Genomic DNA, 24,688 nt, shown 5'->3' with positions numbered 1-24,688 from the left:
ATTAATCTGATTATCATAGTTTGTGACATGAAGATAAAGTCAAAGAGAAAGTAGGTTTTCTGGGCATGAAAGAAATAAGTATAATCTATAAAAACTAGACGCAGCATACATCTCGCATCTTCGAGTCCCCACTCAGCTAACAGATTCTTAAGACCTTTAGAGGCTGCCAGTTTGTGCAGCTCCCATGCAAAATTGAAGCCTCTTCCCAGGATAACCACATTTGCTGCCACTCCGAGTTTATTGATAGTACTTTTTTGGGAAATGGTCCTAACTAGTGTTCGGTGCATAGAAATGTATGTGAGTGGGAGACAGGCGGGCCTTCTTAACACATACTTTTAGAGAATTGTTCCTCCAGCTACCCAATTACTGTTACTTTCTCTCCTTCAATATTAAAGTTACCCCAACAGCCCAACCCCTGCTGATTTAGAGGAACCCGCTGACCAATATTTCACAGGGTAATCTTTGTGTTCCTTTCTAAAATGGTCTGTTAGCAAGAGGTGGTTCTATTTGAGAACGATACAGTCCAGGGCATGCCCTTTTTATACAGTTCCTAAATGTGTGCCTCTTACTGGGAAAGTTAAACTATCTAATGTTAATTGTGATTCGTTTGAAAGTGCAGAAATAGATATAATGCACAGATTATTGCAGCTATGGTGTACTTGCATGCGAAAATTCTGAACTCCTCCAAACATTGGGAACATGGTAATAAACAAGAGACAATCAAATAAAATCCATTCTATGTTTTCTCAGTCAAGCAACCACAAAATGCTTCTCCCCTTCGGAGAATCAATTTACGAGTTTTCTAACACAAACTTGTTCTTGTTGAGCGAATCAGTCAGGAGCGTGGCAACCACAGCCCTTTCCTTATGTCAATCCCCACTCAACCTCCATCCTAGCAGCTACTAGCCTTAATGATGGAGTTTCGGGTGTCCCGGCTCATTCTCCTTAAAACATTCAAGTCTCTCGTTGGCCCTGCTGCTAAAATGCGAAATTGGTAAGTAACTTTCTGGAGCTGGATGATTGATTCTTCTCTCTCCATAAACTCTGCCTGACTAGAAGGCCTTCTCTATCTTCGTTTGTTTGACACAGTCCTCCGTCTGTTTCTCTATAGACATGTCTGAAGCTGGGTTGCTCTCTGATTTTCATTCTGGCGTTCCGTTGCTGTAATAACTAGGAGTTGAAGGGATTTGGCTAGCTTCCAGTAAAAAGCTGGTTTGGTATTGTTCACTATGCCAGAAGGAAATAAGCCTAAAGGGTGACTCAATCAGTAGTATATCTTTTGCAAAAGGAGGACTTATTGGGCCCTTTAAATAAGCTTCTCTTCCTTCACATGGTTCATGAGGTCTTGCAATAATTCAACATTGTAGCCCTCACACCAAAATCTTCTTTATCTCAGGCCACTTTCATTATTCATTCATTAAGTTGGAAGCGAAGTACTAGTGATGATGTAAGCAAGTGTTAGGCCCCATTGGGTGGGCCCAGCACCCTGTTAGTCTGAACCAATTGTATTGTTGCCATGTCTTCCATCTCCAAAAGCTGGTCAAACAGCTTTGGTACATATTACTCACTGTTCGGACCCTTCATGTCCCTTGGCAACCCTGTGAAATGTACGTTGTTTCATCTTTGAAATTTTGTTCTCAATAGGGTCAGCATATCCTGTTTTATCAATTCTTGTCTCATGACTTATCTAGTAAGAAGACCCTGTCTGCCAGGTAGCCAAAATATCACGTAATGTCCTTGATTTCTGTTCTAAGGTCTGCTTTGAAAGAGTTGAGGTAATCTTCAATGCTCTAGAAAAATTATTTCATAACTTGTCTTGAGAACGGGGCTTCAGCTAGTTCACAGGATTGCAAGCGGGACTGTCCAATTTGCAGAGGTTCTCATTTTGCAATCCAAGAGTCTCAAGGGCAGGTTTTTTTTTTTACCAATCCATCCTTCTCCTTCACTTTTGCTTTCTGACAATGTTACTTATCCACATGATTGTTTAGGCCCACCGTCGTTTAGACCTCCCAGGAGCCGTACCTGTGTACGTGAACATACATGGATTGTGCCATCAAGCTCTGTGTTCAGACTTCTACAATATAAAACATAAATGGACGAGGATCATGCTGCGTCGACATGACTAAAGGAACCACAAGGGTTGATGAAGGCAAAGTCTGTGGTTTAGTGCGTGCTTGTTTTGAGAATGTTTAAGACAGCGTTTATCACAAAATAAAATAAAGGATGGAGTGTAGAAACTTTTCAAACACTCACCCCCAGTCAGAGATCTGGGTTTAATGCATAGTTATTTTGCTTGCCACGTCACCCCAGTTCGGAACCAGCAATATGCAAATTGGTCTTGACCCTGCTCCCAATGGGAGCAGTCCAGCCCGAAATGCCAAGCCAAGTCCTCCCTGGACAGGATTCAAGCATCCTGGGACCGGTTTCCGGGTATCACCCTTCATCAGCCAGGCTAGCTTGAATCCAGTGGCGCAGCAAGCAAGGGACCCACGTCTGGGCATACCCTAGCCACTTAGGGCACATAAGGCAATTTCACAAAATAAAATGATGGATGGAGTGTTGAAACTTTTCAAACACTCACCCCCGATTACAGATCTGGGTTTTATGTCAAGAGAATACTAAGACGTTTAGGCAGTCATAACACATGGTAAAGAATGAATGGTTTATGCATTCTTAACTCTCACTTTGCCCAGATGAGAAGGACAAATGCAAGCTAGCAAGTAAGAGATCCGGACAGCTGTCTTCTGCTATGATTTCTCATCTGTTAGGTCCTAGAACTCAAATATTGGGATAGCAGCTAAATGGGAGTTTATTAGGCCAACTCTGATTTAAGAAGACAGAGGCTTAGCCACTTCTCATCTGAGGGGGCTATGCGCCGACAAGTAACAGAAATGCAAACGTCCCTCACTCAGAGAATAAGCGCAGCCAGTGCTTTATTTGTCAATAAAAAGGTGCCGGTGCTCAAAGCTCTCCTCTTAAACACGCGGCTGCAGCAATTGAAAATGCAAGCAGATAATAATGAGGCAGCGTAATCCTGAAGCCACCTCGGGTCTCTTCAGTCCATTTATAGCCACTCCCTGCCCCTTCAGCTCACTCTAGCAGCGTCCTGATTTTCCCCTTTCTGATGCTTTTTTGTTTTCCTCTTCCTCCGTCTTTCCCAAGTGTCCTTTGCTCGCAGTAAATGCTTGAGACAGAAAACTAAGCGCCGGCCCTCAGAAATAAGTGCCGGTGCTCTGCACCGGAAACAACAAGCACAAATTAAGCACTGGGAGCAGCACGGACAGAAGTCAGCCAAGCTTCATGGCAAGAAAATGCACAGGCATGCACAAACACATACAATTCGGAATACCCAGGTGAAGTGGTTCTCTCCCTCACCTCATCCATATTAGCACAGCTACACAGGCAATATAAAATGACGTGAGAAGCACAACACACAGTAAACTTTCACACAAACAGAAAAGAAAGCAACTTCTCAGATTCCCAGAGCACATACATCATAGACAGCGGCGAAGCAAACATCGTTTACACACCCAAAATGTGCATGATACTGACTGAAGCAGTTCAACCTTCACTAGAATAAATAAAGCACAGGTAGCAACACTGCAAGACAAGCATTGGCAAATCTAGTAGGTCTTGCCTGTTCTAAATCATTTTGCTTTGCCAATGTTTTTAGCCATGATGCAATTGGCTGAAAGTAGAGATACAAAAGCTTTATGACAGTCAGCATTGACTGAGTTATAGCTATTTCTTTTTAACTGGTAAATGCGCTGCAATGAAACCAGCACTGCTGTATAATCCATACTATAACGTCCCTGTAGATTTATAGTCTGTGAGGGGCAAGCGAACTCCTGACCTTTGCATGGGGCCTGTTCAAAACAAGCAAGCATATATTTACAAGTTAATCGATGTGAAAGAAAGTAAGTAACTATGGTGTCCTGCACAGTTAACTTTTGGGCCACCTTCATTCTTAAAGAAATTTGCAACAAACGTGTAAGTTTGAAAATGTTGCTTCAGAAATTCCAAAAATAAATTTGGTCACATGCAGAACCGTTTCATCTTAGTAGTACATCAGACTAAATCAATACAAGCATTTTTTTTAAGGAACGGATTTCAAACATGAATTCTGAAACATTTATGCTTCCACTTACCCTGACAATGCCAGTAGTGAACTAAGAGGCAAGTCAGTTAGTTATATGCACCCTTTGGATGGCCAGGGTTGCTATTCTACATGGACAATATTTTAGCAAAATCAAATGTTGGAGACGTTTAGGTACAGAGCACATCCTGAAAGTAAATATTTCAAAATTGTATTTTATGTAATAATAAATAACATGCACTAGCTTAGTCAATAGGTTTCACCTACGCAAAATCTCTTCTCTTTGTCAATGTTTTTTGTACATTTTGCAGAGGACTGCTATAAAGATGTGAAGTAACAGAAAGCTGCCGACTTGGGGAACCGGATTCAAATCTCTGCATCTGCTCAATATCCTGTGATCCTGACCGAATCATGTAATCTCCCCAGTGCCATAAAAAAGTGTCTTTGTGCAGTATAACTGGTGCTCTTAGAAATACTTTATAGAACTTTAAGTGCTTTTTAAAAAACCTGCCTGTACTGTGAAAAAGGTGATCCGTACACTTTTAAGGTGTGCCAGTGTCGTAGGTGAGGAGAAAAGGAAGCCTGCAAGGGAAGAAGGCCATGAGTGGAGAGAGGAAGGGGCAGGAATTGCAGCCACGCAGTGGAGGTGGCGGCGCTCGCACTGCGCCACAGGGAGCACTGGGGCGTCAGAAGGTCGATATCTCCCTATCACGTATAGCACCTGCTGTCCCATTCAAATCTTGGCCCTAGTGCCTGCATAGTAATTGCACTTGTTACTACTTGTGTCGTGTTTGGCTCTCATTATACTAAATGAGACTGCTGGATTTGGGCGGCAACACCACCAGGCTGTGGGGAAACAAGTCCAAATCCACTCCATGTAACAACTGTCAGCCTAATTCTTCCGGCCAGCTAGCAGTACCTCACCAGCACCTAAAAGTGGTGGTGATTTGTGGCAGCCGTGCGCATGACATTCTAATTTCTCAGGGAAATCGTGGGGAAACAGATCTCATCCTTTTCTCTCAGTTACATTCGTCTCTCACATGCAAAGACAAACAGAAGCAGAAATCGGTTCAATATATTTTAATGAATCAACCGTATTCTAGATAAAATAGCATGTTGTGCGATGATTAGGACGATAAAACAGAATAAATGCATTGCGGTGACAAGGAAAGTGAAACACAAGTAAATTCCTACCATAGTGTCAGAGTGTTAAGTACCAGGATTCCTACCTAAGCCATTAAGGTACTACTAGAACACAGTAGTGTTAGCCCCAATCTGCCCTTCAGGTTCCTAAGGAAGACACCATCCCCTGTATCTGAATATGATAGTAGTGAAGAGGGCTGTTGATGTACTGAGAGTCCTCTCTCATGTAAATGAAAAGACGCAAAGACTCAGCAGACAGCTGCAGTGAAGCGACAGCATGCAGTGGCAATTTTCTGGCTGGAGCTCTCCCTCTAACATATAGAGGACAGAGGGATGTTTTATAATTAAACAGCTGGTGTTCTGAGAAACCAGTGTAAAAACACATATGTTTCTAGTTAAGTGACAAAGATTGTGGTGTTCTACTTTGTACTGAACTTTTGGAGACAGTCTTGAGCAAAGAACAGAACAAGAATGTACGGGTAAAAGGAATGAAAACAGTTTCTATGCTAAAATATCACCACAGAAGACAGCTTCTGCTCAGAAAATAAACTAAATTGTTACTAGGCTAAAGGGCACTAGCTGCAGGCCTATGGCTCAAATAACGTGCCCATAAAAGCTACTAAACTAACTTCACAGCACTTGTTTAGTAGTAAATTACAGCAATAATCGGCTTCCAGTGGGTTTCGTAGAGCTTTTCGCCCCTGTGCCACTGCTCTTGTTGCACCATTCAAATCATGACCCTAGTGTCTGAAAGGTAACTGCCCTTGTGACTGCTTGTTTAGTAGTAAAATGTGCCACTAATCGGTGCTCGGTGTTGCCGCACCATTCATATCATGACCCAGGTACCTGGAAGGACAAATGAGAAAATCATTTAAATCTAGTAATATATGTGTTCCCTAAGATGCCTTTTGAATACGACACAGCTGAGCTGTCTGGTAGGCTGCGACCTAAAAAAAAAAAAAAAAAATGAACAGCACAGGCAGCGGGAGTAGCCGGGTGCGTATTGGAAAATGTGGCTTGGCCAGGCGTCTACCAGATGGGGCGCCTCAGGAGCATGTATGGGCAGGTACAAAAGCTGAAACTATGTTGATGGGACATGGTGGTACAAAATCACCATAGTAGGTTGAGATCATTTACTTGTCAGGAAAGGAAGAACCTTGGAGTAGCAGCACTGGGTTAAGGTTGCAGCTGTCCAGCAGTAGAGAAAATGCAGTTTGTGCTAGGGGTTAGAGCCAGGAGTCAAATTGGTGAGGGGCTTGCCACTTTAGTCAGACAAAAATTTAGGCCAGATGAGTTTCAGTGGGCCGCCTTAATATCCAGAATGCAGACAAACAGAATACAGTTTCCTCTAAGCACTTCTAGTATGAGGGGACTGAAATATATACAAAGTGCTTTGTTTTTCCAATGGTACGGGCTTTTGGGGTTTATGGTTTTATGTGGTGAGAGAAACACAACAAATGAGGTGAAATTGAGAAGGTTGTTAGTAAAGAGCAGTTATGTCTTGCAAATATGTTTCAAACCACACAGTGAACATGCAAAACATGTGGAAAAACAAATTAGGGTGCAGTGGATGATTTGATGTTAAGAAAAGAGTTTTCATTTGTATAAATGTATGCACAACCACACAATAATAACTAATAAAGAATGCTTTGTTGAGAACTTCTTTTGACAGGGCAGAACAAACAGCAGGTTCTTCTGATGTTCAAAGCATAAGCTTAAACAAGCATTGGTAAAGCCAATAGGTTTCACCTGTGTATTGAGCGAGCCACACTTGATTGTAAAGTATTGTTTAGAAAAAAGTGGGAAAACCCATATTAATACACTGGAAAACTGCAAACATCTAAAGGTATCTCAAAAGGGTACAATGATTTCAATACTGTCAAAGTTTGATTTGATGTTTCAAATACTTTTCACACAGGAAACTAAAAACAACTATAAAAACAAAAAGAAAAATGTCAGAATTTTTAAGGTAACACTTGTCAAGACCTAATTTACTTTCCACATGACTCAGAACTGAAACAAATCTGCAGCAATATGGTTGACTGCAATAGCCATGTGTCAGGAAAAGCCTTCTTGGCATGGTTACCCCCTGACTTTTTCCCTTTTGTTGATGCCAGTTATGATTTAGAGTGTGCTGGGACCCTGCTAACCAGACACCAGCACCAGTGTTCTTTCCCTAAACTGTACCTTTGTTTTCACAATTGGCACAGCCCTGGCACTCAGATAAGTCCCTTGTAAACTCAGACAAGGCGGAGGTCCTCATCCTCGGACAATCCCCATCCGCCTGGGACGACTCTTGGTGGCCCACGGCGCTGGGCACCGCACCAACCCCCTCAGACCACGCACGCAACCTCGGATTCACCCAGGACCCCCTCCTCACTATGACCAAGCAAGTCAACGCCGTCTCGTCATCATGTTTCAACACCCTTCGCATGCTCCGAAAAATCTTCCGATGGATCCCCGCCGAAACCAGAAAGACAGTTACCCATGCCCTCGTCACAAGCCGTCTGGACTACGGAAACACCCTATACGCAGGGACCACCGCAAAACTACAGAAACGTCTCCAACGCATACAGAACGCCTCCGCACGCCTCATCCTCGACATCCCGCGCCACAACCACGTATCCGCCCACCTGAAACACATGCACTGGCTTCCCGTCAACAAGAGGATCACCTTCAGGCTCCTCACCCACGCACACAAAGCTCTCCAAAACATGGGCCCCGAATACCTCAACAGCCGCCTCTCGTTCTACACACCCACCCGTCAGCTTCGCTCAGCCAGCCTCGCCCTCGCCACCGTCCACGTATCCGCAGAACCACCGCAGGAGGAAAATCCTTCACCTACCTGGCAGCCAAAACATGGAACTCCCTCCCCACACACCTAAGAACTACCCATGACCATCTCACCTTCAGGAAGCGCCTCAAGACATGGCTTTTCGAGCAGCAGTAACCCACCCACCCCCCCTCCCCAGCACCTTGAGACCCTCTTGGGTGAGTAGCACACTCTATAAATGCATTGATTGATTGATTGATTAAATTAAATGGTACCCCTGGTACCAAGGGCCCTGATGCCAGGGAAGGGGGCTAGGGGCTGCAGCATGTCTTTTGGCACCCTGGGGGCCCCTCACTCAGCACATGCACGCTGGTGGGGAGAAAATGACTAAGTCGACATGGCACTCCCCTCAGACTGCCCTGCCCACCTCTCACTGCCTGTGGCATAGGTAAGTCACCCCTCTAGCAGGCCTTACAGCCCTAAGGCAGGGTGCACTATACCACAGGTGAGGGCATATGTGCATGAACACTATGCCCCTACAGTGTCTAAGGAAAACCTTAGACATTGTAAGTGCAGGGCAGCCATAAAGAGTATATGGTCTGGGAGTTTGTCAAACACGAACTCCACAGTTCCATAATGGCTACACTGAAATCTGGGAAGTTTGATATCAAACTTCTCAGCACAATAAATGCACACTGATGCCAGTGTGGAATTTATTGTAAATTGTTTATTGTAAATTATTGTAAATTGCACCCAGAGATGCCCCATGAATACCAGTCCGACTCCTAGTACTAGGCTGATCAGTTTCTGCTAGCCTGCCACAACCAGACGAGTTTCTGGCCACATGGGGAGAGTGCCTTTGTCACTCGTTGGCCAGGATCAAAGCCTGTACTGGGTGGAGGTGCTTCTCACCTCTCCCTGCAGGAACTGTAACACCTGGCGGTGAGCCTCAAAGGCTCATGCCTTTTGTTACAGCGCCCCAGGGCATCCCAGCTAGTGGAGATGCCCGCCCCTCCGGCCACTGCCCCCACTTTTGGCGGCAGGGATGAAGGAGATAATGATAAAAACAAGGAGGAGTCACCCACCAGTCAGGACAGCCTCTAAGGTGCCCTGAGCTGAGGTGACCCCTGCCTTTAGAAATCCTCCATCTTGAGATTGGAGGATTCCCCCCAATAGGATTAGGGATGTGCCCCCCACCCCTCAGGGAGGAGGCACAAAGAAGGTGTAGCCACCCTCCAGGACAGTAACCATTGGCTACTGCCCTCCTGACCTAAACACACCCCTAAATTTAGTATTTAGGGGTGACCCAGGAAATCAGATTCCTGCAACCTACACAAAGAAGAAGGACTGCTGACCTGAAAGCCCTGCAGAGACGATGGAGATAACAACTGACTTGGCCCCAGCCCTACCGGCCTGTCTCCAAACTCAAAGAACCTGCACAGCGACGCATCAGACAGGGACTATCGACCTCTGAAGCCTCAGAGGACTGCCCTGAACCGAAGGACCAAGAAACTCCAGAGAACAGCGGCACTGTTCAAAAACAGCAACAACTTTGCAACTTTTTAGCAACTTCTAAAGAACATACTCTACCCGCCGGAAACTCTACACCCGACACCCCGGCTCGAGCTCCAAAGAACTAACACCACAGAGTGGACTCCCAGGCAACTGCAACTATGTAAGTAACCTGAGACGACTCCCCTGCACCCTCACAGCGACGCAGGCAGAGGATCCAGAGGCTCCCTCTGACCGCGACTGCCTGGAACAAAGAACCTGACGCCTGGACCAAGCACTGCACCCGCAACCCCCAGGATCAAAAGGAACCCAACTCTAGTGCAGAAGTGACCAGCAGGCGACCCTCTGCCTAGCCCAGTCGGTGGCTGGCCCGAGAAGCCCCCCTGTGCCCTGCCTGCACCGCCAGAGTGACCCCCCAGGTTCCTCCATTGACTTCTATTGAAACTCCGACACCTACTAAGCACACTGTACCCGGCCGCCCCTGTGCCACTTAGGGTGTGTTTTGTGTGCTTACTTGTGTCCCCCCCAGTGCTCTACAAAACCCCCTGGTCTGCCCTCCGAAGACCTGTTGGCAGACTGGAACCGGAGCACCCATGTTCTCCATAGGTGCCTGTCGTAGGCTGGCCGGTATCAAGTACACAAGACTGATTGGGTCTATAGGTAAGTATGGTTTATTTGTGTGCTACAGAGTACTTTATGGTGAGTAAGTCCGTGGTAGTTGGTTTCAGATGTCTCCTCCCGTCTTTGTGGACTAATCTCGTCTTCTTCTTTCTGTTGTCTCCATAGGCCTGACTTGGCCACGCTTCTCCTGAAGCGTGGCGGGTCCTAGGCATCTGCTTCTCGGGGCCGGCGGTCTTCGTCCCGGCTTGGGACCGTGAGGATTCTGTGTTCTAGTCGGATCTGTCCTCTGGGATTCCCGACGGACATAGAGTCCTCTCCTCCTGGATCCTTTCAAGCCTTCAGGTTTGCTCCGCTGCCGCTTCCTGGAAGTCTCCGCTCCGGCCAACCACCCCTTTGGAACACAGGGACTTTCCCTTTTACGTCCCTCGCGTCCCGCGGGTACAGTGCAGCACCAATTGGAAGGGCGGCCCTCTGGGTCACTTCCGGGTCATCCCAAGCAGAGGTAACACTGGGCGCAATTGTGTGCGGGTCGGATCGGTCCGACCCGTCACAGACACTCCCCCTAGAGAGCGGCTGTCGATGACGCTCAGGAGCAGGGTAGGGGGATAAGTAATCAGCATTCAGCATGTGTCAGCCCGGAGAGTGAAGTATCTAGAAGGAAAAGAGTTGCAAAGAGAGAAACCATCTTAGAACCCGAACGTTCGAGTCTTTGTTGCGAGCGAGCCAGGTGAGAGGTGCATGGTCCGTAAGAAGTGTAAAGGTTCGCCCTCCCATCTTCAGTGATGCTCTTTCGGAGCAAGGACTTAATAGTCCGATTATATCTTTCCACAAAACCGTTGGTTTGTGGATGATATACTGAAGTTCTGATCTGCTTTACTCCTAAGGTCTTGCTTACTTCACCCAGGAGTCTGGACATAAACGGTGTGCCTTGGTCGGTTAAGATCTCCTTAGGAAAACCTACCCTCGAAAAAAACTCAATCATGGCTTGTGCGATTACTTTCGTGGTCATGCTGGGGAGGGGAATAGCTTCTGGATACCGGGTGGCATAATCAACCAACACCAGGACATGCTGTCTTCCTTTACTGGATGGGTTGAGAGGGCAGATGATATCCATGCCTACGCGGGAGAAAGGGGTCTCTATGATTGGTAGCGGCTGTAATGGAGCAGGTGGGTGTTCCACGGGATTATATAATTGACATTTCGGGCAATTCAAACAATGTCTACGGATATCCCCGAAAACCCCGGGCCAGTAGAACCGCCGGTGTACGGCCTCCTCGGTCTTCTCCCTACCTAGATGCCCTTCCCCCTTGTCCCCATGAGCCAGATGCAGGACTTGTTGTCTGTGACTACTGTGAACTAGCAATTTTTTCTGCCTTTCGTTAAGACTGAGGAATTCTGTACAAGAGATGGTTCTGGACGAGGAATTTTGGACCTACCACATGTTCCTCGTTATTCAAGGCCTGCTGCCATGCGTTCTTTAAGGAGGGATCGTCCCTCTGACTCTGTCTAAAATCTCCTGCCACCGTATATACCTTGCCTGTGGCTCCTGGATCCATCTTGGTGACTTCATAGTCTTTTACCGCGTATTTTTGCCGGTGTATTCTTTTCTGTTGTTTACTTAGATATTTTCTAGGTGGCTGACGAGCTGTCTCCCCAGCGTCATATGGGACCTCTTTCCACCACATTTTCAAAGTGTGTTCTTGTCCTGCTTTTGTCAACAAAAGGGAAAAGGCCGCATAGTCAGTTCCAATGATAATGTCCTCCTCCAGGTGAGGTAACAAACCCACCTTGAGGGTTTCTTTATCTTCTCTCCACTGGAAGTTGATGACTTCTACTTGATAGTACCTCTGATCCCTGTGGACACAGGCAATCAATACTTGTGCCTGGGGTAACCCTTGTCCGGGTTCGATCAATTCCTGACGGATAACACTCTGGCTGCATCCTGAGTCCACCAGGGCCACCCTTTCCCTGCCATTGAGAAGGATAGGGAGGGTGTATGTAGGTTTGGTTTCCCCGGCCCAGAAAACCCTTCCCTTTGCAACTCCAATCTCCATCGGTTCTTCCATGTCCTTTTTCTGGGGGCAATATCGTGCTATGTGACCCCACTCCGAGCAGTGGTAACACTGAGGACCTGTAGTGGGAAAAGTTGTTTGTAGAGGATGGGGTATCCGTATCCTTTCTGGATCCTGCGACCCCAGTGGTATTGGGACTGCTACTTTTCATATGGTGGGCCGCACAGGGGAGGGGACTGGGGTTCTACTGGAGGTAGCTCTAAAGTCTGGACTTCTGTGGAAAGCGCAAGCCAGGTCAATGGCTGTGTCATTGGTCAACCCTGGGTGTTCGCAAACCCAATTACGGGTCGTGTTGGGTAGGGCGTCTAGAAATTGTTCCAAGACAATAACATCAAACATCTCTTCTCGGGTTTTTTCGGTGGGATGTAACCATCGACCAGCAGCATGTTGTACCCTGTAGTATAGGGTACGCGGGACCTCCTGTGGTTGCCACTTAGTATGGTGGAATTTGGACCGAGAGCTCTCACTGTCAAGCCCTACCCTTTCTAGGATGGTCTTTTTGATTTCTTTATAGGGGAGAGTACCACTAGGATTGATTGCTTGGTATGTTGCTTGGAGATGCCCCGTTAGTAATGGGGCAATATATTGCCCCCACTTGCCTTCTGACCAACTAGCCGTGCTTGCCACTCTTCTGAAATGAAGGAAAAAGGAGTCTGGATCTTCCTGGTCCTGATATTTTTGTAAGACACTGCTTGGTATGTTGGGATGCACCTTAGTGTGGACTATTGTGTCAGTTAGTTTTCCTAGGGCTGTTTCATGGACTAATTGGTTGTTAGCCATGATTGTGGCCTGGCTCTTAAGGGCTGTCTGTAGGGCCCTGCGTTCTTCTCGTGCTTCCTTCATCTGTTGTTCCCACATTAATTGGAGGTGACGTTGCCCTTCCGCTAACTGCGCTATAACGTCCGCCATGGTGGGGTTTTCCTCCATTATGGGAGTCTTCCAATTATACCACTTCTGACACCACTTTGTCGTAGGCTGGTCGATATCAAGTAAACAAGACTGATTGGGTCTATAGGTAAGTATGGTTTATTTGTGTGCTACAGAGTACTTTATGGTGAGTAATTCCGTGGTAGTTGGTTTCAGATGTCTCCTCCAGTCTTTGTGGACTAATCTCGTCTTCTTCTTTCTGTTCTCTCCATTACCACAAAATAGAGCATTAGAATTATCTAATTTTGCCACTATCAACCTCTAAGGGGAACCCTTGGACTCTGTGCACACTATTTCTCACTTTGAAATAGTATATACAGAGCCAAACTTCCTACACCATGGGAGTAGTTTTATGGACCTCCAGGGAAAGACACATCTTTTTCTGGCATTTTACATTAAATACACATTCTTAACATAGCTCCTGCTGCCTGCCAACCTTTGAACCACTCCCCTTCCAACAACTCATGCAAAGAATCCTGGAACAACAATCAACAACCAACTCACCATAACCAGACATGTGAGCGCAGTCTCTGTCTCCTGCTTCCACGTCAATATACTCAAAAAGATCTTCAAATAGTTCCCCATCAACACTTGCAGAACCGTCACCCAAGCCATCACTACTAGCAAGCTGAACTACAGCAGTGCTCTCTATGCTGGAATCAATGCTCACCTGAGCGTAAGACTCCACACCATACAAAACTCCGCAGCCAGGTTCACCCTCAAACTCCCACCACTCACTCACATCATCTTGCACCTCAAAGAGCTCTACTGGCTCAGAATCCACAAACATGTACTTTTCAAACTCCTCAAACACACAAAGCCTTACACAACACTGGCCTCACGTACCTCAAAAACTGCATAAGTTCCCAAAAACCTACTAGACACCTCTGCTCAGTCAGACTCCTACTCGCACATCCCACCCTGCACAGGCAGAATCAGATCCAGTGGTCATTACTTCTACATCGCTCCTAAAGCCTGCAAAGGCCTGTACCACATATCGGAGCCCCTTTTTCAATTTTTGAATCCCGCAAGAAACTGAAAACTAGTCTCGTCACCTAGCCCTGACCCTGGCTCAGCTAATACAACTCCTATTTCAGCATCAAGATGCCCTCTCGGTGGTGCACTATACCGATACACACAACCTAACCGCAAACACCAACTAAGGTGGTCAAAGTGCATTAAAGAAAGTATGGGGACTGTGATGCTGCATGCAATTAGGCGGGGTCAATGAGCGTGGGGGCAGGGTCAAATGTGTGGCTGAAAAAACAAAATGGGGGTTATTACAACTTTGGAGGAGGTGTTAAACCATCCCAAAAGTGACGGTAAAGTGACGGATATACCACCAGCCGTATTACGAGTCCATTATATCCTATGGAACTCGTAATACGGCTGGTGGTATATCCGTCACATTTGGGACGGATTAACACCTCCTCCAAAGTTGTAATAACCCCCAATATTCTTTAAGTTTTTTCAGTCTTTCACCGTCAGGTAGCTACATATAAAATAACATGCAGCTTAAATGAAAAATAAATACAATAAGTTGTTACTCAGTGGGAAATGCAATATAGTATATTATGAAACCTCGATTAGTTAATGTGCTGCAGAGGTCTGTGTGTAACCGTAGGGCCACAGATTATTGGTTTGTGCAGTGGAGAATAGTGACTTGTGTATTTTTAGTGCTATGAGGTAAAAGCCTCTGTCAATATGCAAGTCATTGTTTTAAACTTGCATTACACACAGTATAACAGACTGCTGCAAAATGCACAAAAGTGTTTAAGATAAAACGGTGCTTCCAAAATACAGATTTTAGAAATGCCCAGACTGAACGCAATGTTTTGACTTAACTGTCCCTTCAACACCTCGGCAGGGGTAGTAAACTCTATGTAAATACAATTTCAATTAAAAGCATGCACTTCACAGGTAAGTTGTTAATTATTTGCACTACCACTCAAAAATAAATATTTGTCATCACAAAGCTTTGAATGATTCGATCAATTAAAGCCTGTACCGGCTCTAAAGCGTCCTTTACATCTGCAGATTACCCTATACATTTGCAGATTAACCCGTTGTGTACATTTGCATTTCTTTCAGGGAAGCAGGCACCCTAGCAGAAAGGCTTGTTTAGTTGTCTGCCGGCTTCGGTTTCACAGCACAGGAGACTTACTGCAAGACCCTTCAGCTGAAGCATTTAAAAACACAGGAATTAAATGTCCCAAGACGGTTGTCTTTTAACAAGTAGGGGAACGGTTTCTCATAAAAGCAGAAAAGTATGGGCACGTCGTGCCCCTTCGATCCTACCCACTTCGACCACTGCTCCTCCAGCACTATAAAAGGTTTGTGTGCCATGGCCTCTAAGTTAATAGAATATGTTGAATGCAAAAACTGAAAAAACAACCCCTAATGTCTGCTCTTGAGATATATCCCAGCAACAATATAGCTGTTGCTGTGTTTTCACAAGCAGGCTGGGGAGGAGTAGAGGAAGAGGGGTGTTTTGAAGTGGGGAGCGGTGCAAAACACAGCATGGGATGCGGGTATATGAGAGGGAGAAGCAGACCACAAGAGACGGTGCAGGCAGACATAAGTACACTCATGAAGTGCATAATGGAAAATAAAATATAATTCTCAGAGTATGAACAGTGGACGGAGAGAAGTAGTCCTGGGAAGCTATGCTCCAAGAAGGACAAACACAAGAAGAAAAAGGAAAGCCATCGAGTAAGAAGTGAAAAAAAGAAAGCGACAAAAAACAACTGATGGTAAGCAATGGGCTGGCCCAAAGCCCACTAAAGGTTTTTGATATGGTCCATAATAGGCCTTTGAACAAGAGTGAGTTTAGCTGTCTGCAGGCAACACTTAAGCATCGCAACAAAGGACATCATAATCAATGTACGTTAGATAACCAAGTGAGGAATGTATGCAGAGAGAACTTCAAACATTGGAATTTTCATAAAACTATCCTACCTGCTGTGTTTTTCTAAATTCTTCCAGTAACTTCAAGGCCATATCATAATCTTTCAGTAAATGATAAGCAATGGCATAGCCAATCCAGGAAGCTCGTTGAGTTGGGCGCAACTGAAGAAGCTGATATCTTGTTTCCTGTAGTAAATTTACAGAAATATATAACATTAAACACAAATTGGTTGGCTGGAAAATTAAAAAACACAGACTGTGAAATGATTTGTTTCTCTGGACAAGCAAATTCAATAAATAGCTATACAACTGCCTGGTTCGAACATGTAGTGGGAAAGATGTGTTCACACATGAAGACTGAATGCAAATATGCTTCCCGTTTTGCTTATGGGCAGAGCATTTCATAGCTTTACTGCAGTTTAAGAGGAACTTATGGCCTTTGCTTGCCATAAAAAGTGGGAACATTTAGTTTGGGGTTGTTGTTGGAGCAGAGTGGAAGGTTTTATGTCTATGTGTATTTTGGTGCTTCCGTTACTTAGTTATATAACTTGTTTTGTAACATAGCAACAACACACGTCTGCTATTTAGAAGTACTATAAATAACAGATATTATTACTACCCAATTTACTGACCTCTAAAAGACGGAAAGCTCTGGTGACCTTGCCAGGATTCACTCTTGTGACCTACAGAACACAGAAGAGGTCAGCAGGACTTCGATCACTGTGCTATAGTGCTTGAATATAGCAAAAGTGCCTGGTCCCATAAAAGGCTGCATACACCACGTAAAGCACTTTAAACAGTATCCTATTACTTGCTGTGAGCCAGATCAGTGTCTATATTGTAGTCTTAATGGACTGATAAAGTTGATCTCGGGCAAGAGTTTAGATGTGGAGTTCTGGATCTTTTGCAGTTTGGAAAAAGCTATGTCCAGGAAGCCTAGGTTTGGAACATTCACTTAGGGTACCTTTTAACTTGTTTTCACAGGAATAACCCAAACCTTAGTCACCATCTAGAATCAACTGGGACGTAATGCTATACAAGTCTAAGTTAGTATTGTGAGTCACAGGAAAATCCTTCATCAAGGCAGGAACTTAGTCTCCAGACCCTGGTTAGGGAAGCAGACTGAATATTTAGTATGTCTAGTTTTGTGACTTGTATGGCTGAGCAGTGTGAGGTGCAGGCGTCAATCGTCCTCTCAGAACTCTTCACTCTCCTACCCCCATCCCGTCCCTATTCTCCCCCCTCCCCCCTTTTAATCTCTCCCCCCAACTTCCTCTCTCTTCTTTTTCCTCCACCCCCTAGGTCTCCCGCCTTAACAAACGTCCTAGACCTCAGGCCGAGTAACCATATATTCCTGACCCTGGTTAGGGAAGCAGACTGAATATTTAGTATGTCTAGTTTTGTGACTTGTATGGCTGAGCAGTGTGAGGTGCAGGAGAAGAACAGCAATTCAAGCTTCGATAAAATGAGGTTGAGGCAGGCTGCTACTAGACAGGGCTTTTTGATGTTGGAAGAGTCTTTGGTGTCTTTAACTCACACACATAGTGAGACAGCCATCTATATGCCAATGGGGGCTTTAATGTAAGTGAATGTTAGAGAATAGGTGATGGAACAAGGAGGAGGAGGGGTGTGAGCTTAGTGTTCTTTGACTCTCTACAGACTAATGATTGCTACTAATGAGAAAGGACCTAATTTCACCCTTCTCTCTACCACTCAAATAGTAAAGCCATTTTAAGAGCGTGTTTGATGTAGTCTGTCTGTCTGGTTGGATCCTTATGGGTACTGAATGCCCAAGGAGAAATGGGAACAAGGGTGAAAACCAGACTTTCATCTGTAATAATCTGGATGGTTTTCAGTCATTACAATGAGAGCAAAATCAATGTTTTTAAATACCATACGTTATTTGTAAATACTTAAAAACATGTGCAACGCATATGTGCAGTGCAAATGTATTTTGAATTGGATAACAGTAAAAAAAAATTATGGTTAGCAATTTTGTGCCCTGCAAGCTCTGTATCACAGCATACACGTTACATTAATTGTGCTGTATAAAATGAAGCCAATCCTCGTGGTGTCACGGGGCAGCAGTAATATGTCAATATTTAAGCTTCAAATAAACATCACACAAAGGTTGCCTTCAAGCATTTCAACGTTCCATTTTAACAATCTGTTGTTGCTTTTAGAAACAGCAATTTATGGATTTCATTATAATTCGACACAGCCTTCTACTGCTTATCATCTTAAAGGAATAAATTGCAGAGATGGAATGTTTGAAAGCTTGAAGCTGAGTCTTGTGTGAAGTTAATTTGAAACTTAAGGTCAATTATTTACAAAGACATTTACAATGCAGATTTACGAAGGAAATGCATTCACTGTAAATGAAATTGAGATGTAAAAAAGGAGTTGAGAAAGTACGTCGTTGAAAATGATGTGTTGTAATTGTAACATAATCCCTGGATGTAGTCTTGCATGCTAGTCTGCTTTAAAATCAGCATCAATGGCATAGTCCAATTGGGTTGCAAGTTGTAGCACCACTGTTTTCTAGAGACATTGAAAATGCTGGGTTTAGTGTCATGCTGCCTCTAACTGTAAAGTGTCTCAAGGAACAGTGAATGTATTTTCACTGGTGGTGTGAGGTGAGTTTCTGGGATTTGTGCAGGGTAGACAGCTTAACTGTCTAGTGTTGTCTTCGTATGACTAAAAAAAACTAATTACCAACTCCAATTCCCCAAGTATGGTATCTTTTGTAGATTTCAATGTTTCAATCAGTCACAAGGTACATTTAAATAACAATAAACAGCATTAAAATGGCCATAGACCTAACATTAATGATGGTTTAGTGGCACATCAACCCAATTTTAAACAACCCAAACTTGGACTACGAGGAGGAAGTACAGAGTTTTCTACTCTCCTTATGAAAAATACCAGTGCTGGTGAACTGGAGTCTCAAACCTCTATTAGAGAGCTTCTGTTTATGAGACCCCTAACTTTTCAAAGATGCATTGGCGACTATTAAGGTCCTGGTTATTACTGGATAAAATGCGAAAACTTAGTTGAGGTTGTCTACATATCTCTACCAAAGCAGCTTTTTGCTATTCAATGCAACATATGGTCAGAGATTAGGTCTTCTAAACCATCTGACGAAAGTGCAGGCCTCACATTGAATTATATCAAATGTAATAATTAACCCAGATATCTTGTTGTACCTTCCCTTAATTCTATAAAACTTTATAAATCATGTGAATACTTGATACACTATCAAGCTGCAATAAAGCAAACGTAATAAGTATGTGTGCAAACGCCACCAAATGCGATATACATTTACAAATGAGAAAAGTGAAACAACTAAACATGAAATATATTAAATAGAATGGGTGTAAATAGGTAGAAAAAGAGAAAAATTGAGTCAGTAGAACTTGTTTTCCTCAATATCGTCCCATGACTCTGCTGCTTGCTGCAACCAAAGATCTATCTCATCTTACATTTGTCTAATCCTCAGACAGGAGAATGGAAAGAGCCCTCTGCTGAATTACCTAACATCCAAAAGAGACTTGTACAGCCATCATTAGTTTTGAGAGGAGTAAAACTGCAACCAAAGATCTATCTCATCTTACATTTGTCTAATCCTCAGACAGGAGAATGGAAAGAGTCCTCTGCTGAATTACCTAACATCCAAAAGAGACTTCCATCATTGGTTTTGTGAGGAGTAAAACTGACAGAAATGCCGTGCTGTGTGTCCAGGATTGCACCCAGAAGATAGTAATTTTTCATATGTGATATTTCTGGTGGATATATAATCTTCCTGAAGGTTCTTCAATTTATGAGCACTCCTGCAAGGATCTAAATTAGTCTAGAATATTTGTTTCCACCAGAAATCACCATCAACGGTACTAGGTGGTGCCAGGAAGCTGCAGACATGACTGTTTCCTGACAATACCTTACTGCAGTATATTAGGCACAACTTCAGCACTGACATAATTCCTCTATTTTTTCTATGGCCCATCAAGGCGTGTAGAGGGGGAACCAAGACAGCCAATGTCAATGTACATCTGTGGTACTGTCTATGCAGACTGTGCCTCCTCATTGGTAAGACACAGAGAAGGGAAGAAAGATGCAAGGGTAGTAGACTGGTCCCCGTGAAATAAAGTCACTACACAGGGAAAGAAGTATCGAAAGGTGCAAAAAACAATCTTATTTGGGTCGAAAACTGGGAAGGGTGAATGCATTAAAAAGGGCCGGATACTCTCTGAAATCGCAAGCAAAAGTAATTGTCACCAACAGAACTGCTTGTAGAGTAAGAAATCAAACCAAGTAGCTGTGCATTGGTTCCAATGAAGATGCAATCAAGAAATTCAAATTAAGGGTCACATTTCAATGACTAGCAATAAACAGAGACAGGAAGCATGTAATTTTCCATTTCATCCGCTCTATCAATGACTGCTGAAGGTGAAGTTTTGTTTTGGGTTAGGTTTTCCTGCAGACATGATTTCACAGATCAGCGTAAGAAATTCAGTCTTCAAAATATTGCTCTACTTGCAAAGTGTACGGACACATGATTTCAGTAGAGCCGAGCTTTATAAAAACATCAAATAAATAAATTAATCTATAAGGCTCAAAACGGGGTTGTGGTGTCATTTGTTTCTGAAGGGTTTTTTATAGTATCTGGAAGTGTATATTTGTACATAACCTTTGCTATTGTTTGAATAGTTTAGCCTCCAATTTGTGGACACCAACTAAGAACCTGGGAGGATTGGGTCTCTAGGTTCGGTGATGAGCACAAACAAAACTGCAAAATCAAATCAATTGCAATTGCTTGGTAATACTGTTTTTTAAATAATCTTTGGTAATACAGCGCAGAATGAACAAACTACGACAATCCATTTTAGCCAATAATTTGCAATTAAAGTTGCGAAACTATATCAAAATATTTTCAGGGCATGGGTGTTTATACAAGTTTAGCGAACACAGCACTTAGATTCTCACAAACACAGTAAGTATACTTACTCTGTATCCCTCAAGATCTCGCATTTGGATTTGCAACAAGGATAGATCTCTCAGAATCTGAAGATTGTCTTTATCTAATTTAAGGGCATTTCTGTAACACTTGATTGCTTCATCATATTTCTTATCCGAGCGCTGCAAAAGACCATAAACATGCCAACCTATTGGAAGTTAAGGAAACAAGTAACCAATTCCGGGGTACAAACATAATCACAAATTACCATACAGCAGGGGTTTCCACTTTTTCTGTAGTGTGAGCTACTGAAAGTTAAGCAACTTGTGCATTATCAGACACTCCCCCCACACCTCCTGCCCAGCTTCATTGACTTTAAAGCCTAATGTCCACAGATCGAGATACTATGGTTTGAACAAAATACTTTGAGTGAGAGCACTATGACAGGGCTGCCATGTGTGTCAGTAAGAGAGTGGTCTTTGGGAGATGTATGAACAAGTGTACATAAATGGGATGTATAGGTGACTGAGAGCCTGTGTTGTATGTACTTGTGACACAGGGCATACTTTTTTCTTATAAATTTGGCACAGTGTCTACAAGCCACTGAGAGCAAGAGGCCTGCTTTTTGTAAATGAAACACTTTGAATTGGGAGAAATTAAAACAGTGAACTTACTTATTAAGGTAACTTTTCATTTTAATTTTCTCACATTTAAAAAACATTAAGAAACATCATTTTGTTATTAGGCTCCAATTTTTAATTGACAAGGAGTTTTATTTAAGGGTTAAATATAATCAGTGCTTCCATTCTGTGCCCCGGCCTGGGTCATACATTTGAATGAGCAGTGCTCATTATCTGACGCTGCTACCTACAACCTGATGATAAGAATGTAAAATAAAACACAGCCCTCCATTAATTTGAAAATGAAAGTGTGATTCTGTGCTTGTTTAAAAATTAATAGAAGGCTGCGAGCTACAGGAAGTTTGCAACTGACTGGCTGGAGACACCTTAAGCCTTGAAAAATTTACTTTCCCACACACTATGGCAAGTGAGATTTCATCAGGTTGGGCTACTTGTAGGACCTACTGGTCCATTCTGGCAAATGAACTTGAGCCGGAAAGGAATAGGTGTTTTGTTCAGTCAGAAAATGAATGAGCAATAAAGATGCCTTTAAATTTTGTTTTATCTCAACACATTTGTTGTCTGTTCAAGGGCAGAGGTCAAATGTCAGTTTGTCTTTTTATGGGCGAGCACAAAGTGCTCTGCCAATTCTGTAATCTCTCTTTGGCTTGAAACCACGCCCATACCACGTCAGTCACTTACATTGGTTAGTGGGCTTGCCTTTCAAAATCCTCTTGCTTTCATTTGTGAAAGGCATGCATACGTCATGCCTTTTCCGGTGTTTAGCCCACCTACACAGCACTGGTAAAGTATCAAAAACATACGAGGCTTGATGTTTTCAGCCTGGAGTCTGGACTACTTTATCTGTTTATTTTCCACGCAGCACGATCACACTGCATTTTACATAGCACGATCGCACTGCGTTTTTTTTTTTTGCCTTACATCGCTAATAACTCGAAAAAATGCGAGACCTGTTGCATTGAAAATGCTTGTTTACTAAGTGCTGCTTATCTTATCCTGGTGTTTACTTTTTTTTTCTCACTACAGTTAGAGGATTTTGTAAAGTGAGCTGTCTGACAATCGTTGTGAAACAAAAGGCTGCAAGATGTCAGTTTTTTCCTAACACACAACATTTAAATATCTTGTAAATAAATAGTACAAATATTTCAAAATACAGCGGGTATTGCAAATGCACTTTTTGGGAAATTCAGAAGTGTGATCCAAAGATTTACAAAGGATAAAAACAAATTGGAAAACTTTACTTGGTGATGTCCAAATGACAAATAATTGCAGAAACAAGATTTCCAAACATTACTATATGTACACTATATAGGCTTATCAGTAAAACTGCATGTCACTTGAAACTACGTGGCTATTTCAATGTCAGATGTGCTGATTGGAAATTACATTGTGCTATCACTTAATTTTTAGTCACATATTTGTTAAAACTGATAGTTTTAACCATGATTAGAGAAACATTTTTGCCCCGCCCGAAGACAATTTTTGTTAATGAACTAAGAGCAGAGCCTCTGGAATTTGCAGCAGGAGAGGTCCAAATTATACAGCAAGACTGAGTAAATTATGCAACAAGAAAAGGCAAATTATGTAGAATAATTAGGCATATTTTGCAACATTATTACTTCCTTATTTTGTCATGTTTTAACTTAGTAACACTCTCTGAGCATAGGGTACACATCAGTATCAATTTAACACCCAAATATAGCAATAAGCACATAAAGATGACCGATCCAGTTTTGCAAAGGAGCCTTCACTGCGCAGCAACACGTTGTTGCATATTAAGTGACATTTGAGCCGTTTGGACTAGTAACTATTTTTTTTTTGTTAAAATTGGCAGATTATGCAGCAGATGATATATTATGTGACAAAAGGAGGCAAATCTATAATTATGTGAAAATCTCCAAGGCCGCACAATCTTATAGTTCCAGTGGCCTTGACTAAGAGGCAAGTCATGGGTCATGTGAATCCAGTATGCGGCTAGATTTGTATTATAGATGGAACAAACATTTAGTTGCTATCCATCACACTGGGGGAAAGTCTTCTGTGCTTGCTATCACTACCTTTAGCTAATCAAGTTTGCAAAGGAAGTAACCAGATTCTTGAATTGAAATAGAAGCTGAGGCCCCAAAAACTCTTTATACATTTAGTCTCTTATCTGTCAATATTAAGAATCCTTAGAAACAGTCTTATTTGAGGTACTAAGTGCCCTAAAAAAAAATCTGTGAAAGACACTCACTTTGTTGAGACTTGCCCTATAGGTGTTGGTGGTAAAAGGAGCATTTGGGTGGTTCTTGTGATTCTGGTTTGATATATCCAGGCACACAATTCCTTTATTGGTTTTGAGTAGATCACAATATATGTTTACATTCTTGTGAAAAGTCCTCTGAATGTGTCCTGCACTGTTTTCAGTGGACTCAATTAACGTCCATTCTAATGTTTTGTTGAAATGTGAATTACAGATGGCAATGAGGTAATCTGTATGCATGCTTCAGTTACGAGAACTAGTCATTTTCAGGATTTGAGTTAGCACTAAATACTGAAGTAAAGGTTGAGATCTGCGTGTCAGATATTGCAGCAACAATTCTCATAGTGAGGTGCTGCAAATAATATTACATCAATGAAGTCACAAGGATTACAACAAGAGTAGAAGCTAATGTACCCCGCTGGAGAGTAGGAAAGGTGATTTATATAACTGGTAGTACATTTTGGAGCACACTGTCACAAATACATTACTAAAGCAAGGTGTGGTAGCACACTGCTATTTTGAGACAACGCATTTCCCGCATAAATGACCACTATATTTGCACAAAGATACAGTTTTACTGACAAAACTATGCAGTGCACAATATTCAGTGGAAATAAGGTTTAAGAGGATATTTAATCAGAGCAATACCAACTGTATTGATTTGTTTTGTATCTATTAAAATCTTTGTTTCCACCACAGTTCAGAATTTCAAAAAATGGGCTTCATTAATGCTTTCCTAACGGCTAAAATATCCTGAAATATTTCTACAGTTCATTTACAGGTATTTAAATTTTGTTGCA

At 43.0% G+C, this 24,688-nt stretch overlaps 1 protein-coding gene across 4 annotated transcripts in view; it reads right to left on the bottom strand.

Annotated features, from left to right (window-relative positions):
• Window positions 1–24,688, bottom strand: part of NAA16 (N-alpha-acetyltransferase 16, NatA auxiliary subunit) — a 476,406-nt gene that overhangs the window by 388,313 nt on the left and 63,405 nt on the right. For all 4 annotated transcript variants that reach the window (XM_069205334.1, XM_069205337.1, XM_069205335.1 and 1 more), the window contains exons 4-5: window positions 21,056–21,213; window positions 16,103–16,237 (exon numbers count right to left, since the gene is read on the bottom strand). In XM_069205334.1, the coding sequence (XP_069061435.1) occupies window positions 16,103–16,237; window positions 21,056–21,213 (293 nt within the window). The remainder of the gene's footprint in view (window positions 1–16,102; window positions 16,238–21,055; window positions 21,214–24,688) is intronic.

Source organism: Pleurodeles waltl, chromosome 8 (genome assembly GCF_031143425.1).
Source record: "Pleurodeles waltl isolate 20211129_DDA chromosome 8, aPleWal1.hap1.20221129, whole genome shotgun sequence".
In the NCBI taxonomy this organism is placed as follows: Eukaryota; Metazoa; Chordata; class Amphibia; order Caudata; family Salamandridae; genus Pleurodeles; species Pleurodeles waltl.
This window is presented reverse-complemented; position numbering and strand designations above follow the sequence as displayed.